General features: G+C 50.1%; 1 protein-coding gene across 1 annotated transcript; it reads left to right on the forward strand.

The window, feature by feature from the left end:
• The first annotated feature begins 425 nt into the window (after positions 1–425).
• LOC132390526 (E3 ubiquitin-protein ligase TRIM39-like) lies at positions 426–17009 on the forward strand. The gene is made up of 7 exons (XM_059963144.1): positions 426–836; positions 1385–1480; positions 1891–2124; positions 3934–3956; positions 4043–4161; positions 14032–14163; positions 16322–17009. The coding sequence occupies exons 1-7, from the start codon at positions 426–428 to the stop codon at positions 16870–16872; spliced, it is 1566 nt and encodes a 521-aa protein (XP_059819127.1). The 3' UTR covers positions 16873–17009.
• The last annotated feature ends 472 nt before the right edge of the window (positions 17010–17481 follow it).

The raw sequence follows: 17481 nt of genomic DNA on the forward strand, positions 1-17481 counted from the left end.
CTGAATGTGGCTCCATCTTGACAGTAGAGGAGTCCATGGATAGACATATCAGACTGGGACTGGGACGCGGAATTAAAATGTGTGGCCACTGGGAGATCCTGCTTTCTCTGTCGGACCGAGCGTAGGTGTTCAGCGAAACGGTCTCCCAGTCTGCGTCGGGTCTGACCAATATATAAAAGGCTACACCGGGAAGACCGGACGCAGTATACTACACCAGCTGTCCTGATGAAGGATCTCGGCCCGAAACGTCGACAGTGCTTCTCCCTACAGCTGCTGCCTGGCCTGCTGTGTTCCACCAGCATTGTGTGTGTGTTGTGTGATTTCCCCGAGTCTGCAGCGCGCGTAGTGGACAATCGCGGTACTGCAGGGGATCAGCAGCTCCCGAAAGTGAAAGCATTCTGAATCAGGAAGTGCTGGGAGTTAACATGGCTTCGAAAGGACAGGTCGAGAGTTTGAGCGAGGAGGCAATTTGTCCCATCTGCCTGGATTTCTTCATCGATCCGGTTACACTGGAGTGCGGACACAACTTCTGTCGCTCTTGTATCACACGGTGTTGGGAAAGGGAGGAGAGAAACTCCTGCCCGGAATGTAGAGAGGAGTTTGCTGACCGCACCCTCAGGGCCAGTCGGGCCTTAGCAAATCTGGCTGAAAAAGCTCGAAATCTAAACCTGAATCCGAAAGGGAAGGAAAGTAAACGTCACTGCGAGGAACATGAGGAAGAACTGAAGCTGTTTTGCGAAACGGACAAGACACTGATCTGTATGATCTGTGCAGTGGCGGAGGAACACAGAGAGCACCGCTTCAGGCCGATTAAAGAAGCTGTTAAAAAATACATGGTAAAAACTAACGTTAATTTAATACTTCACACATTTCCTTTGTCCTACATAGCATCACACGAGACTCCATAACCAACACATCAATCTTTGCAACTTTCACTGACGCCTGCAAGCGGAACAAGTGCTACACCTGACTCCTAACCTCCTCCCTCGTCACCATTGAGGGCCGCAAACAGCTCAGTTCCTCCCGTTTCTTCCATGGTCGATTGTCCTCTCGTATTAGATTCCTTCTTCTCCAGCTCTTTACCTCTTCCACCTGTCCCCTCTCAGCTTCTCACTTCATCAGCCTCCCCCACGTTCCCCCTCACGTTGTCTCACCCGTCACCTGTCAGCTGGTTCTTGTCCCCAACCTTTTTATTCTGGCTTCTGTCCATTCCTTCCCAGTGCTAATGAAGGGTCTCATCCCGAAACACCGGCTGTTTATTTCCCCTGAATAGATGCTGCCTGACTCACTGAGTTCCTCCGGCATTTTCTGTGATAATCGGGTTTGATCACCTGTTTCTTTTGATGCATCTTTGTTTCTATTTCCTTCGCTCTCTGACTTCCAGGATCAGCTAAAATCTTCCTTAGACTCTCTCACAAAAAAGGAATCAGACTTCCAGGAAAAGGAGCAGCAACAGAAAGAGAAGATTTCTGGAGTTCGGGTGAGGCTTCCTGAGCGGAATTTCTGATATTACTGTCGGGTTTTGCTCCCTTTAATGCAGAATAGCCGAGTATCGCAGCTCCAGTGACCTGGGATCGATCCTGACCTCTGGTGCTGTCTGTGTGGAGTTTGCATGCTCCCCCTGTGACCACGAGAGACTCCGACACATCTCAAGGACATGCCGGATGAATGGCTAATTACCGTTAACCCTGTAAAGGTGGGGAGGGTGTGCGTGAATCAGATGGGAGTTTATGTGTCAATAAGTGAGAGTAGGTTTCAGGAAAACGTGAGGGAATGGTGTTGACGGGAATGCTCTCAGAAGTAGCATAGACTCCAATAGACCGAACTGAACGACAAAAGGAAACAGAGCACAGCAATGCAGTATATTAATCTTCACCTTTCATTCGACAGGAACAGTCACACAGCCTTCAGTCCCACGTCACATCCCAGTTTGCTGAACTGCGCCAGATTATCACTGAGAAAGAGCAGAGCTTACTCAGGGATCTCAGGGAAGAAGAGAAGAGGATTCTCAACACAATGGAGAAAAATCTTCTAGCACTTCAAGAGAATATAAGGAGTATTCAGGAGGAAATCACTAAGTTAAAGGAACAGATGGATCAGAAAGATGGTGTGATATTTCTCAAGGTGAGGGATTATATTTCAATTTGTTTCTGTCAAAGGGCACTAAATGAACAATGGTATATTTGAAATAAACACAGCTCAGCGGCCAATTCTAACAAATCGATTGCCGCTGCGGGCGACCTTACACAAGTTGTTATACCTGCATGATGCGCCCTCCAATCACTCCAATAATGTCATTTCAAAATGTCCAAGATACGCTTTCAGGCCTTCATTAGCAAAATACAATCTTGAAGCGATGAAACTTCAGGGTAATTCATTGTAAAGTAAGCTGCAACACAGCGGTCAAGAACAGAATGACATCCGCCTGTCCCCAGCTCAAAACTGCCCAGAACAAAGTACAGATACGTAACCTTTCCCCTTCGCCTTTACCACATCCCCACTCACGTGACGAGTTACCATAATAAACACGTAACACAGAATACAATGCAGACAGAAAACAGATGCATTGCTCCTACACACAGCATTTACAAATGGCAGTAAACTGTTTCTCACCAGGCAACTGATGCAACGATTCAGGGTTGTTGTTGTCCCATAATAATAAGATTATTAAGGGATTGGACACGCTGGAGGCAGGAAGCATGTTCCTGCTGACGGGTGAGTCCAGAACTAGAGGCCACAGTTTAATAATAAGGGGTAGCCCATTTAGAACAGTGATGCAGAAAAACTTTTTCACCCAGAGAGTGGTAGATATGTGGAATGCTCTGCCCCAGAAGGCAGTGGAGGCCAAGTTTCTGGATGCATTCAAGAGAGAGTTAGATAGAGCTCTTATAGATCGTGGGGTCAAGGGATTTGGGGAGAGGGCAGGAACGGGGTACTGATTGTGTATGATCATCCATGATCACAGTGAATGGCTGTGCTGGCTAGAAGGGCCGAATGGCCTACTGCTGCACCTATTGTCTATTGTCCTAAAACTGGGCTTCCACAACTTCTGTACACCCCAGGACAAAATGCAAATCTCTCTGAAATTATTTACTCCGATCATAACACAGAGCTGCTGACTGTTTCCTTAATTACCACATTAAATATCCTCTGAAACTCCCATTAACACCCGGTTCCAGTCACAGGCTGTGAGAGTGTCTGATGCAGTTGGTGTGAGGGTCTCTCTGTCAATCAGTGAGAACAAAGAATGTGACCCACACATTAGACTTATCCTCCATATCCGGTTTCCATCAGATTATGGAAACTTTCACTGTCTCTTTATTTTTTGGATATATTTCGCATGGGATTATATCCCATTCTCTATCATAAACAGGCCATTAGGTCCATCTTCTATCAGTTTCCCTGCTTCACAATCCTCCTGCCACCTACTCACCACAACCAGCAACAGTGCCCCGAAATCTCTGGTCCCTCACGTGTTTATCCAGCCTCCCCATTACAGTCACTCTGCTGTTCCATTTCATCCACTCCTGTGGCAGCGAGTTTCACATCCTCCTCACTAAATTTCTTGTGGAATTTGTTAAAATCCATCTGGAATTACATCTCCCCACGAGTCTTCCCATACATTGAGGTACTTCCTCCACCTGCACACAATCACATACATCACTGATCTTAAATTCCTCCATCCTATCACACTGACGTCATATCCAGATGATAATGCACAGCCTGTCCTGTCCTCCCTGTAAGTTTCATCCTCTCAGTAATGGTCTGACATTCAGAAACTTTCCCTGTCATTTACCCCATGGTTCTGTATTGTCCGTGTGTCTGCGTGATTGTGGGAGTGGGAATTTTCAACACCTTGTAATGATTTGGATGAAATTCAGGATGTGGACAGTAAGTCCAAGTCTAATCAGATTTGCGTTTTATTTATTTCAGGAGGAAGCTCGTCGGAACAGAAGGTAGGACAGGCTCTTTACTGAAACCCTGAATGGATTTGAAAATAGTTCAGAATAGCAATTTATAACCAGCAGTTTAATATTTACAGGATTAATGACGATGTCCAGGAATTGTCAGTGACAGATGAGACCCTACCGGTTGAAAAATTCGATCACCTCTATTTGTTGAACACAGTGCTGAGAGAAACGCTTGGTGCTGTTAATCGAGGTAAAACTTACAAAGATTCATTTCTCCTTGTTTATGAAGATCAATTTAGTTCCAATTTGAGGCAAAGATTGTCTGTAATACTGGGGTGCAGGGGAACTGAAGTTTATTCCACATCAACCCCACTGACTGGGAGGCATCACTGTCACATGGTCAGCTGGAGATGTCAGACCCCTGGACACACCAGCACAGGGTCACAATACAACCAATACACGGGACTGGCGGATGAACCACTGTGTTCCAATCCCAGGCGAATGCACTAACACACCAGTGCATAAGTTTGGATCCAACCAGAGGAACTGGTGTTGTGATGTTGTTGTGGCCATCGCGGAATCATGGTTGTAGTTGGGATCTGAATGTCCAAGGTTACACAATGTATTGGTGGTATAGGAAGGTCGGGTGAGGGGGTGGTGTGGCTCTGCTGGTAAATCAGTAGCAAGATGTGACATAGGATTGGAAGATGTTGAATCTTGTGGGTTGAGGTAAGGAACTGCAAAAGTAAAAATGACACTGACAGCAGTCATATACAGGCCTCCCAACAGTCAGTGGGTTGGCACCCACAGATTACAACTGGAAATAGAAAAGGCTGATGAAAAGGGCATTGTTATGATAATCATGGGAGATTTAAACATGCAGGGCAATTGGGAAAATCAGGTTGGTAAAGGATCTCAAGAGAGTGAGTTTGTTGAATGCAATGTGATGGCTTTCTAGAGCAGTTTGTCGTTGAGCCTACTCGGGGAACAGCTCTACTGGATTGGGTGTTATGTATTGAACCAGAGGTGAGTAGTTAAAAGAAACCTTAGGAGGCAGAGCTCACAACATGACCGAGTTCAACTTGAAATCTGATAAGGAGACAGTAAAGCCTGACATTGTAGTATTTCAGAGGAGTAAAAGAAATTACAGTGGTCTGAGAGAGGAGTTGGCCAAAGCAAATTGGAAGGAGATGCTGCCAGGGATGAGAGCAGAGCAGAAATGGTGTCAGTTTCTGGGAAAATGAGGATAGATGTACTCCAAAAATAAATAAATACTCAAATGGCGAAATAGTACAACCATGGCTGACAAGGGAAGAAAAGTTAATGTAAAGGCAAAGGAGAGGGCATACAACTAAACAAAAATTATTCGGAAGGGAGAGGATTGGGAAGCTTTTAAATATCTACAGAGGGGAATTAAAAGGATGATTGGGTGGGAAAAAATAAACAAGAAATTGATTTGAATTGAACTGGCCTGGTTGAAGAAGCTGTACCGGAGCCTGTTGCTCCCGGCTTTTATGCTGCGGTACCGTATCCCGGATGGTAGCAACTGGTACAGTTTGTGGTTGGGGTGACTCTGGTATCCAATGATCCTTCTGGCCCTTTTTACACACCTATCTTTGGAAAACAAGATAGCAAACAATATCAAATTGTTTTTCAAGTATTGTAAAAAAATAAAACAGAGATATAGGAGAGTGGATATAGGACAGCTAGAAAATGAGGCTGGATGCATAATAACAAAGAGATGGCAGATAAGCCAAATATTTTGCACCAGTATTCACCGTGGAAGACACCAGCACTGTGCCCGGTGTTGAAGAGTGCGAGGGAAGAGAAGTGAGTGCAGTTACCGTTACAAGGGACAAGCTGCTCAAAAAGCTGAAAGCCCTAAAGGTACATAAGTCGCCCAGACCAGATGAACTGCACCCCAGTGTTCTGAAAGAGGTCGCAGTAGAAATTATGGAGGCATTCCAAATGATCTTTCAAAATCATTGGACCCTGGCATGGTGCCAGAGGACTGGAAAATGGCAAATGTCACTTGACTCTTTAAGTAAGGAGGAAGGCAGCAGAAAGGAAATTATTGACCAGTTTGCCTCACCTCTGTGGTTGGGAAGAAATTGGAGTCAATTGTTAAGTGTGAGGCTATGGAATACTTGGTGACACTGGACAAGATAGGACAAGTCAGCATGGCTTCGTTAGGGAATATCCTGCCTGACAAACCTGTTGGGATTCTTTGAGGAGATTACAATCAGGATCGATAAAGGGGATGCAGTGGATGTTGTATATTTGGAATCTCGGAAGGCCTTTGACAAAGTGCCACGCATGAAGGTGGTAACCAGGTTAAGAGGCCATGGTATTACAGAAAAGTTACAGGCATGGTTAGAACATTGGCTGATTGGTAGGAAACAGCGAAGGAGAGTAAACGGAACCTTTCCTGGTTGGCTGCCAGTGACTCGTGTTCCACAGGGACACAGGTGTTAGGACACCTTCATTTTATGCTGTATATCAAGATTTAGCTGATGGAATAGACAATAAGATAGAGGAGCAGAAAAAGGCCATTCGGCCCATTGAGTTTGCTCCAATATTCAGTCATGGGAAGACCCAATTCTTCCGGACATCCACACTCCCCTGCTTTCACCCCATACCATTTGATGCCCTGGCTAAATGAGAACCGGTACATCTCTGCCTTAAATATGCCTTGGCCTCCACAGCCACATATCGCAACAAATTCCACAGATTCTCCACAGACACTGACTAAAGTAATTTCTCTGCATCTGAGTTCTAAAAGGACGTCCTTCAATCCTGAAGTCACACCCTCTTGTCCTAGAGTAGATGGCTTTGTTTCCAGGTTTTGCAGATGATACGAAGATTGGCAGTGGGGCCGGTTGTGTTGAGGAAACAGTTAGGCCTGATAAGGACTTGGATGAGGAGAATGGGAAAGAAATTGGCAAATTATATACAATGTTGGAAAATACATGGTCCTGCACTTTGGTCGTAGAAATAATGTGCAGATTTTTTTTTCAAATGGGGAGAAAATCAAAAAAATCTGAGACGAAATTGGACTTCGCAGTCATTCTGCAGAACTTCCTAAATGGTAACTTGCAGGTAGAGTCAGTGGTGAGGAAGGCAAATCCAATGTTAGCATTGAATTCAATCGGTTTAAATAGCATTCATTTCAAGAGCAGGGATGTGATGCTGAGGATTTATAAGGCACTGGTGAAGACTCACCTTGAGTATTGTGAACAATTTTGGGCTCCTCGTCTAAGAAAAGATGTGCTGGCATTGCAGAAGGTTCATTTCATAAGGATGATTCCAGGAATGAAAGGGTTATCATAGGAGGAACGTTTGATAGCTCTGTGTCTGTACTCGCTGGAATTTAGAAAGATGAGGGGTAATCTCATTGAAACCTTTCAAATGTTGAAAGTCCTAGAAACCTTTCGAATGTTGAAAGTCCTAGACAGAGTAGATGTGGAAAGGATGTTTCCCATGGTGGTGGAGTTTAGGACAAGAGGGCACAGCCTCAAGACAGAGGGGGAATCTATTTAAAACATGTGGAGAAATTTGTGCCAGCAGCTGGTGAATTTGTGGAACCTGTTGGGTGTATTTAAGGCAGAGCTTGATAGGTTCTAGATTGGACACAGCATCAAAGGTTACGGGGAGAAGACCAGGGAGTGGGGCTGAGGAGGGAAAAAAGGATCAGCAATTATTGAATGGCGGAGCAGACTCGATAGGAAAATGGCCTAATTCTGCTCCTATGTCTTATGGTGATCAGACCACTACATTGAAGCATTGTGAGAATGAGCTCGGACACACCAACAAGCATTGACATGGGTCAAGGTTTCATCTCGGGAGAAGCACACACAGCATAAGCGGCCTGGCAAAGCTCCCTCACACACATACACAGGAAGGATTGGCAGATTGTAGTCAGAGCCTCAGCAATGTACGTTGTTATTTCCCTCAGTAACCTGGAAACCAGTCTCTTCAGAGACAGTCATTTATTGATTTAAACAACTCAATCACGTGTGACACATTGTCAACACACACCAGACTTGTGATGACACACTGTAACATAAAAACTTCTTCAATGTGCATACTCTCCTTCAATGTGTATACACTCCACACGGATATTTACCACAATCAACACACACACACACACACACACACACGCGCGCGCGCGATATACTATCAGAGTGTGACACACAGCCACAGAAATAGGCATAAATTCCCATTTAGGATTGAAATCTGCCGTCCTTACCCAGTCTGTCTGTTCTGTGGCACTGAGCTGCCATCTGACGTGACGTCACATCAACACTTCACAGACAGACTCCGGGGTGAGATTCCTCAGCAGGATGATCTGAGAGGGTTTGATGGATGTTGAACTCACAGCCCACTTCATCAATCTGCAAGACTAAGATATCTTCTTGAGCATGTCCCATTTGTGTGTGTTTGCCCCCCCCCATCCCTCTAACCATTTCCCATCTGTGTATTTATTTTAAAATATGTTATTTTTTACCTGTTTCGATAGCGTCTGAGGGCAAATTCCGTTCACCAACCTCCCTCTCTCTGAGAATGTTACCCGATTTCCCATCTCACTTTCAATCGGAGGCCTTTGGTTCTGTACTCCCATTTCTTGGAAAAAGAACGTTATTTAAGCTCCTTAGAATTATTTACCTTGATAAGGGGTCACACCTGAACATCCTACACTACAGCTGAATAGCCCAAGCTTACTCACTCTTTGCTTTTAACCCAAGCCCCCAGTCCTGGTAACATCCTCCTGAAGCCTCCTGTCCAGTGTAATGACATCCTCCCCATATTCGGGAACCGGAAATGCAGACAATGCTCCAAGTGTGGTCCATCATCGACATCAAAGGCCTTGCTGAATTTCATGTGGACAGTGTGGAATAGGCTGATGAATACATGACTGAAGGTGTTTTTTTTAGATTGGGACAAGAAGGGCGGCGTGGGAGCTAAATTCTGAAGGAAGGCAGTGTAAAAAAAAGCTTTGCGTACTAGAACGGCGAGACTGCGCAGGACAGCACGGAGAGTTTAAAAAGATGACCACCCTATACAGCGGGCAGCGGAGTGGGTGGCAGCAGAGTGTAGGGCTTTGGCTCAACGGGCTTAGGTGGTAACGGGAAGAGCCGAGAGCGAGGCACCGACTCTTTTTCTCCCCTTGGCAAATCGGCCTGGACGGACAGGGGAACAGCAGGGCACATTAGCTAATGCTTTAAAAAGTTCATGTGCTTGGCGAAGTAAGTGGGTGAGTAGACCTATCTTTCTTTGTTTCATTCCTGTAGAATTAGGTAGCATGTCTGCAGGGTCAGTGCTTTGTTCAGGGTGTCAGATGTGGGAATCCTGGGAGACTTCCAGCCTCCCTGATAGCCACATCTGCACCAGGTGAACCGAGATTCAGCTTCTCGGAGACCGTGTTAGGGATCTGGAGCAGCAGCTTGATGACCTACTGCTTATTAGAGAAAACAAAGAGGTGATAGACAGGAGCTACAGGGAGGTAGTCATCCCTAGGCTACAGAGGTCAAAAAACTGGGTGACTGTCAGGAGAGGGAAGGGAAATGCCAGGGTAGTGGAGAGCACCACTGTGTCTGCCCCCCTCAGCAACAAGTATATCGTTTTGGATGCTGTTGAGGTGGATGACCTGACAGGGGACGGCCACGGTGAGTGGGTCTCTGGCACTGAGCCTGGCGCTGTTGTGCAGGAGGGAAGGAGGGAGAAGAGGAATGCGGTGGTCGTAGGGGATTCCATAGTCAGGGTAACAGACAGGAGATTCTGTGAGCCTGATAGAGATACCCGCATGGTGGGCTGCCTCCCAGGTGCCAGGGTACGGGATGTCTCGGATTGGGTCCAGAATATCCTGAAGGGAGAGGGCGAGCAACCAGCTGTCTTGGTACATGATGGTAACAATGACATAGAGAGGAAAAGGGAGGAGGTCCTGAAGAGAGATTTCTGGGAGTTAGGAATGAAGCTGAGAAGCAGGACCTCCAGGGTAATAATCTCAGGATTGCTACCTGTGCCACGTGCTAGCGAGGGCAAGAATAGTAGGATCAGGCAGATGAATGTGTGGCTGAGAGACTGGTGCAGGAGGCAGGGCTTCAGATTCTTGGATCATTGGATCTCTTTAGGGGGAAGTATTAACTGTTCAAAAAGGATGGGTTACACCTGAACCCGAAGGGGATCAATATCATAGCAGAAATGTTTAATAGAGCTGTTAGGGAGGGTTTAAACTAATTTGGCAGGGGGATGGGAAAGAGGTGACATAGGATTGGAAGGTGCAGAATCTTTATGGGTTGAGCTAAGAAATCGCAGGGGTAAAAGGACCCTGATGGCAGTTATCTACCGGCCTCCTAACAGCTGCAGCGATGTGGACTACAAATTACAACAGGAAATAGAAAAGGCTTGCCAGAGGGGCAGTGTTATGATAATTGAGGGGATTTTAACATGCGAGTGGATTGGGAAAATCAGGTCGACACTGGATCTCAAGAGAGAGAATTTGTAGAATGTCTACGAGATGCTTTTTCAGAACAGCTTGTTGTTGAGCCCACTAGGGGATCAGAGGTACTGGATTGGATATTGTGTAATGACCCAGAGGTGATTAGAGAGATTGAGGTGAAGGAACTGTTAGGTGACAGTGATCTTAACATGATTGACTTCACTGTGAAATTTGAGAAAGAGAAGCAGAAATCTGATGTGTCAGTATTTCAGTGGAGTAAAGGAAATTCCAGTGGCCGAGAGAGGAACTGGCCAAATTTGACTGGGAAGGGACACTAGCGGGAGGACAGCAGAGCAGCAGTGGCTGGAGTTTATGCGAGAAGTGAGGAATGTGCAAGACAGATATATTCCAAAAAAGAAGAAATTTTCGAATGGAAAAAGATGCAACTGTGGCTGACAAGAGAAGTGAAAGCCAAAGTAAAAGCAAAGGAGAGGGAATTCAAGGAAGCAAAAATTACTGGGAAGACAGAGTATTGGAAAGTTTTTAAAAGCTTACAAAAGGAAACTAAGAAGGCCATTAAGAGGGAAAAGATGAACTATGAAAGGAAGCTAGCAAATAATATCAAAGAAGATACCAAAAGCTTTTTCAAGTATATAAAGAGTAAAAAACCGGTGAGAGTGGATATAGGACTGATAGAAAATGATGCTGGAGAAATTGTAATGGGAGATAAGGAGACGGCTGAGGAACTGAACGAGTATTTTCATCTGTCCTCACTGAGGAAGATATCAGCAGTATACCGGACACTCAAGGGTGTCAGGGAAGAGAAGTTTGCGCAGTCATAATTACGACAGAGAAAGTACTCAGGAAGCTGGATAGTCTCAGGGTAGATAAATCTCCAGGACCAGATGGAATTCACCCTTGTGTTTTGAAGGAAGTAGCTGTGGAGATCGCGGAGGCATTAGCAATGATCTTTCAAAAGTCAATAGATTCTGACATGGTTCCGGAGGAGTGGAAGATTGTAAATGCCACTCTGGTATTTAAGAAAGGGGCAAGGAAGCAAAAAGTGAATTATAGACCTGTTAGCTTGACATCGGTGGGAGTCAATTGTCAAGAATGAGGTTACGGAGTACCTGGAGGCATATGACAAGATAGGCCAAACTCAGCATGGTTGCCTTAAAGGAAAATCCTGCCTGACAAACCCATTGAAATCTCTTGAGGAGATTACAAGTAGGCTGGACAAGGGAGATGCAGTGGATGTTGTGTATTTGGATTTTCAGAAGGCCTTTGACAAGGTGCCACACATGAGGTTGCTCAACAAGATAAGAGCCCATGGAATTACGGGAAAGTTACATCTGTCGATAGAGCGTTGGCTGATTGGGAGGAAACAGAGAGTGGGAATAAAGGATCCCATTCTGGTTGTCTGCCAGTTAAAAGTGGTGTTCCAGAGGGGTCCGTGTTGGGGCCACTTCTTTTTACGTTGTATATCAACGATTTGGATTATGGAAAAGATGGCTTTGTGGCTAAGTTTGCTGATGATACAAAGGTAGGTGGAAACTCCCCCACCTGAGGAAACAGAGAGTCTGCAGAGAGACTTGGATAGATTTGGAGAATGGTCAAAGAAGTGGCAAATGAAATACAATGTTGAAAAGTGTATGGTCATGCACGTTGTCAGATTATTATTTAAGTGGAGAGAGAATTCAAAGTTCTGAGATGCAACGGGACTTGAGGGTGCTCGTGCAGGATACCCTTAAGGTTAGTCTCCAGGTTGAGTCGGTGGTGAAGAAGGTTGACATTCATTTCTAGAGGAATAAAATATAAGAGCAGGGATGTGATGTTGAGGCTCTATAAGGCAGTGGTAAGACCTCACTTGGAATACTGTGTGCAGTTTTGGGCTCCTTATTTAAGAAAGGATGTTCTGACATTGGAGAGGGTTCAGAGAAGATTCACCAGAATGATTCCGGGAATGAGAGGGTTAACATGTGAGGAACATTTGATCACTCTTGGACTGAACTCCGTGCAGTTTAGAAGAATGAGGAGGAACCTCACAGAAACATGTTGAATTTTAAAAGGCATGGACAGAGTGGATGTGGCAAAGTTGTTTCCCATGGTGGGGGAGTCTAGTACGAGAGCATGACTTAAGGATTGAAGGGCGCCCACTCAGAACGGAGATGCAAAGAATTTTTTTTAGCTAGAGGGTGGTGAATCTGTGAATTTGTTGCGGCAGTGGAGTCCAGGTCATTGGGTGTATTTAAGGCAGAGATTGATAAGTATCTGAGTAGCCAGGGCATCAAAGGTCATGGTGAGAGGGTGGGGGAGTGGCACTAAATGGGAGAATGGATCAGCTTATGATAAAATGGCGGAGCAGATTCGAAGGGCCGAAGGGCCGGCTTCTGCTGCTTTGTCTTATGGTCTTATTTGAATGCACCAGTATACGGAATAGGGATCTTGTAGTACAGGTAGAGTTTGACAGGTACAAACTTAGGCAGGTACGACTTTGATCGAAGGAATAAAGGCATAGACAATTCTGTAAACAGGGCGAAATTCAAAAATCAGAGGTGCAAACGGACTTGGGTGTCCTTGTGCAGGATTCCCTGAAGGTTAACTTGCAGTTTGTGTCAGTGGTAAGATTGGCAAACTCAATGTTTGCTTTCATTTCGAGAGGATTAGAGTACAAGAGCAAGGGTGTAATTCTGAGGATTTATAAGGCATTGGTCAGACCACACTTGGAGTACTGTGAGCAGTTTTGGGTCCCTTCCATCGGAAATCATGTGCTGGCATTGGAGGGGGTGCAGATGATTCACAAGAATAATTCCGGGAATGAAAGAGTTAACATATGAGGAGTGTTTGATGGTTCTGGGCCTGTACTCACCGGAGTTCAGAAGAATGGCTGATTTATCATCCCTCTCAACCCTATTCTCCAGTCTCCTCCCCATAACTTTTGAGACTCTGACCAATCAAGAAGTTTACTTATTAACTCCTGCATTAAAAATCAAACAGGAGAAGATCTGCAGATGCTGGTAATCCAAGCTGCACAGGTCCTGATGAAGGGTCTCGCCAGATCTCTCTGACACCTGTCTGGAGAGAGTTGATGTTGGGAGGATGTGGGTGGGTCGAGAACGGTGAGCACAGCCTCCGACTATAGGGATGTCCATTTAGGACAGAGATGCGGAGGAATTCCTTTATCCACAGGATAGTGAATCTGCCACAGGCAGCGGTGGGGGCCAAATAATTGAGTATATTTAAAGCAGAGTAACACAAACAAATTGTTGGGGGAACAGCAGGCCGGGTAGTTTCTATGGAAAAGAGTAAGCAGTCGACGGTTCAGACTGAAACACTTCATCCAGACCTGTGTTGCTTAAGGGTTCCTGTAAATTCATCCCCTGTCCTAATGAGGGGCTGCGGGGGATGGGGCTCTGGGAAAGGGGACAAAGTCATCCTGATCTGCCATCTTTGCCCCCTCTAGCTTCTCATTACGTCTACACACACAGATCACCCACAGGGTTTCCACCCCACCCCCTCCTGGTTCAATCTGCCATTCATCTCTCCCCTACCGGTTCCCATTGTCACCTCCTTTACTGTTTCAAACCATCACACTGCCCCACTTCCCACTCACAAATGAAAGTGAACATTGTATGACGGACCTGTTCCTGTGCTGTACTGCTCTATGTTCTCTTTTCCCAGTTTCGAAGAATGAGAGGAGATCTCATGGAAACACAAAATTCTTTCAGGGGTCAACAGGCAGGAGTGAGCGAGGATGTTTCCCCTGTTCAGCGGAAAACCCTTGTGGAGACATCTGCTTTTGTCGAATCAAAGGTTCGTGTCGGCCACCCGACCGCGCCTGAGATCTCCACCACCCCCGGTCCACGGGGCCGCGCTGTCCGAGTCTCCCCCCGATCCCCGGGGCCGCACTGTCCGAGTCTCCCCCCGATCCCCGGGGCCGCGCTGTCCGAGTCTCCCTCCGATCCCCGGGGCCGCGCTGTCCGAGTCACCCCCCGATCCCCGGGGCCGCGCTGTCCGAGTCTGCCCCCGATCCCCGGGGCCGCGCTGTCCGAGTCTTCCCCCGATCCCCGGGACCGCGCAGTCCGAGTCTCCCCCCGATCCCCGGGGCCCCGCTGTCCGAGTCTCCCCCCGATCCCCGGGGCCCCGCTGTCCGAGTCTCCCTCCCCCACGATCCCCGGGGCCGCGCTGTCCGAGTCTCCCCCCGATCCCCGGGGCCGCGCTGTCCGAGTCTCCCCCCGATCCCCGGGGCCGCGCTGTCCGAGTCTCCCCCCGATCCCCGGGGCCGCGCTGTCCGAGTCTCCCCCCGATCCCCGGGGCCGCGCTGTCCGAGTCTCCCCCCGATCCCCGGGGCCGCGCTGTCCGAGTCTCCCCCCGATCCCCGGGGCCGCGCTGTCCGAGTCTCCCCCGATCCCCGGGGCCGCGCTGTCCGAGTCTCCCCCGATCCCCGGGGCCCCGCTGTCCGAGTCTCCCCCCGATCCCCGGGACCCCGCTGTCCGAGTCTCCCCCCGATACCCGGGGCCCCGCTGTCCGAGTCTCCCCCCGATCCCCGGGGCCGCGCTGTCCGAGTCTCACCCCGATCCCCGGGGCCCCGCTGTCCGAGTCTCCCCCCCGATCCCCGGGGCCGCGCTGTCCGAGTCTCCCCCCGATCCCCGGGGACGCGCCGTCCGAGTCTCCCCCCGATCCCCGGGGCCGCGCCGTCCGAGTCTCCCCCCGATCCCCGGGGCCGCGCCGTCCGAGTCTCCCCCCGATCCCCGGGGCCGCGCTGTCCGAGTCTCACCCCGATCCCCGGGGCCCCGCTGACCGAGTCTCCCCCGATCCCCGGGGCCGCGCTGTCCGAGTCTCCCCCGATCCCTGGGGCCGCGCTGCCCGAGTCTCCCCCCGATCCCCGGGGCCGCGCTGTCCGAGTCTCCCCCCGATCCCCGGGGCCGCGCTGTCCGAGTCTCCCCCCGATCCCCGGGGCCCCGCTGTCCGAGTCTCCCCCCGATCCCCGGGGTCCCGCTGTCCGAGTCTCCCCCCGATCCCCGGGGCCGCGCTGTCCGAGTCTCCCCCCGATCCCCGGGGCCGCGCTGCCCGAGTCTCCCCCCGATCCCCGGGGCCGCGCTGTCCGAGTCTCCCCCCGATCCCCGGGGCCCCGCTGCCCGAGTCTCCCCCGATCCCCGGGGTCCCGCTGTCCGAGTCTCCCCCGATCCCCGGGACCGCGCTGTCCGAGTCTCCCCCCGATCCCCGGGGCCCCGCTGTCCGAGTCTCCCCCCGATCCCCGGGGCCGCGCTGTCCGAGTCTCCCCGGATCCCCAGGGCCCCGCTGTCCGAGTCTCCCTCCCGATCCCCGGGGCCGCGCTGTCCGAGTCTCCCCCCGATCCCCGGGGACCCGCTGCCCGGGTCTCCCCCGATCCCCGGGTCCCCGCTGTCCGAGTCTCCCCCCGATCCCCGGGGCCGCGCAGTCCGAGTCTCCCCCCGATCCCCGGGGCCCCGCTGTCCGAGTCTCCCCCCGATCCCCGGGGCCGCGCAGTCCGAGTCTCCCCCCGATCCCCCGGGACCGCGCTGTCCGAGTCTCCCCCCGATCCCTAGGGCCGCGCTGCCCGAGTCTCCTCCCGATCCCCGGGGCCGCGCAGTCCGAGTCTCCCCCCGATCCCCGGGGCCTCGATGTCCGAGTCTCCCCCCGATCCCCGGGACCCCGCTGTCCGAGTCTCCCCCCGATCCCCGGGGCCGCGCTGTCCGAGTCTCCCCCCGATCCCCGGGGCCGCGCTGTCCGAGTCTCCCCCCGATCCCCGGGGCCGCGCTGTCCGAGTCTCCCCCCGATCCCCGGGGCCGCGCTGTCCGAGTCTCCCCCCGATCCCCGGGGCCGCGCTGTCCGAGTCTCCCCCGATCCCCGGGGCCGCGCTGTCCGAGTCTCCCCCCGATCCCCGGGGCCCCGCTGCCCGAGTCTCCCCCCGATCCCCGGGGACTCTCTAATTCTCTGCTTCTCCCCCCAGTCTCTGTCGCCCTGGATGTGGAAACGGCGAATCCGTATCTCGAGGTGTCTGAGGATCGGAAGAGTGTGAGATGGACCCGGACCTGGAGGAATCTCCCTGACACCGGGAAGAGATTCACAGACTGGGATTGTGTGCTGGGATCGGAGGGATTCCCATCGGGGAGACATTACTGGGAGGTGGAGGTGACGGGGAATCGGGTCTGGTATCTGGGAGTCGCCGCAGAGTCTGTGGAGAGGAAGGGATGGGTCAGTCTGAGTCCGGAGACCGGATTCTGGGTCATCAGGCGGTTTTGTGACGTGTTACATCGGGATTGTGACGTGTCCGGTCGCCCCTCCCCCGAGTTCCGTCTCGCTGCCGGTCCCATCCCCGGGAGGGTGGGAGTTTATCTCAGTTACGAGTCCGGGACAGTTTCATTTTACAACGCGGAGACCAAGTCCCATCTCCACACCTTCACTGGGAATAAATTCCCGGGGAAACTTTATCCTTTCTTCGCGCCCTGGGATGTGAACCAGTGGCTGAGAATCTGCTCCGGTTCCGCTCCGGGTCTGTAAACGGGTCGGGTCGCGGGACCGGCGTCAGGAGTAAAGTCCCTGTAAATATAAATGTGCGGAGAGTGCAGCTAAATACGTGGCTCAGGGGATGGTGCAGGAGGGAGGGCTTCATGTTTCTGGTCAATTGGGCTTTGTTCCCGGGAAGGTGGGGCCTGTTCCGACGGGACGGTTTGCCCCTAAACTGGGCGGGGGGGGGGGGGTGGAGGAATAACATTCTTGCGGGTAGATTTGCCAGTGCTGCTCCGGGGAATTTAATCTAGATTTGCAGAGGGAGGGGAACCAGAGTGTTAGAGCATATAGTGAGGTGCAGGAGGATAAGGAACATGAGAGGACTGCATGTATAAACGGAAATGAAAAAAAAAGCGGATGATATACATATTCTCAGGTACATCTATTTCAATGCACGGAGTATTGTCGGTAAAACAGATGAGTTTAGGGCTTGGGTTGACACGTGGGATAACGTCATTACTGCTATTAGTGAGGGGCAGAACTGGCAGCTTAATGTTCTGGTAAAATTGGAGAACGGCCAATTTTGTGGAAATGAAAAAGGATCCAGGAAGAGTGGATTGGGATAAGCTTTTTTTTCTGGCAAGGATGTGTTCAGTAAGT

This window comes from Hypanus sabinus, unplaced genomic scaffold (genome assembly GCF_030144855.1).
Source record: "Hypanus sabinus isolate sHypSab1 unplaced genomic scaffold, sHypSab1.hap1 scaffold_943, whole genome shotgun sequence".
In the NCBI taxonomy this organism is placed as follows: domain Eukaryota; kingdom Metazoa; phylum Chordata; class Chondrichthyes; order Myliobatiformes; family Dasyatidae; genus Hypanus; species Hypanus sabinus.

Excerpts from the sequence above, each read along its gene's own strand:
- LOC132390526 (XM_059963144.1), top strand. The coding sequence starts at position 426 with ATGGCTTCGAAAGGACAGGTCGAGAGTTTGAGCGAGGAGGCAATTTGT. Across the intron at positions 3,957-4,042 it reads GAAGCTCGTCGGAACAGAAG|GATTAATGACGATGTCCAGG; the intron begins GTAGGACAGGCT and ends TAATATTTACAG. Across the intron at positions 14,164-16,321 it reads CTGCTTTTGTCGAATCAAAG|TCTCTGTCGCCCTGGATGTG; the intron begins GTTCGTGTCGGC and ends TTCTCCCCCCAG.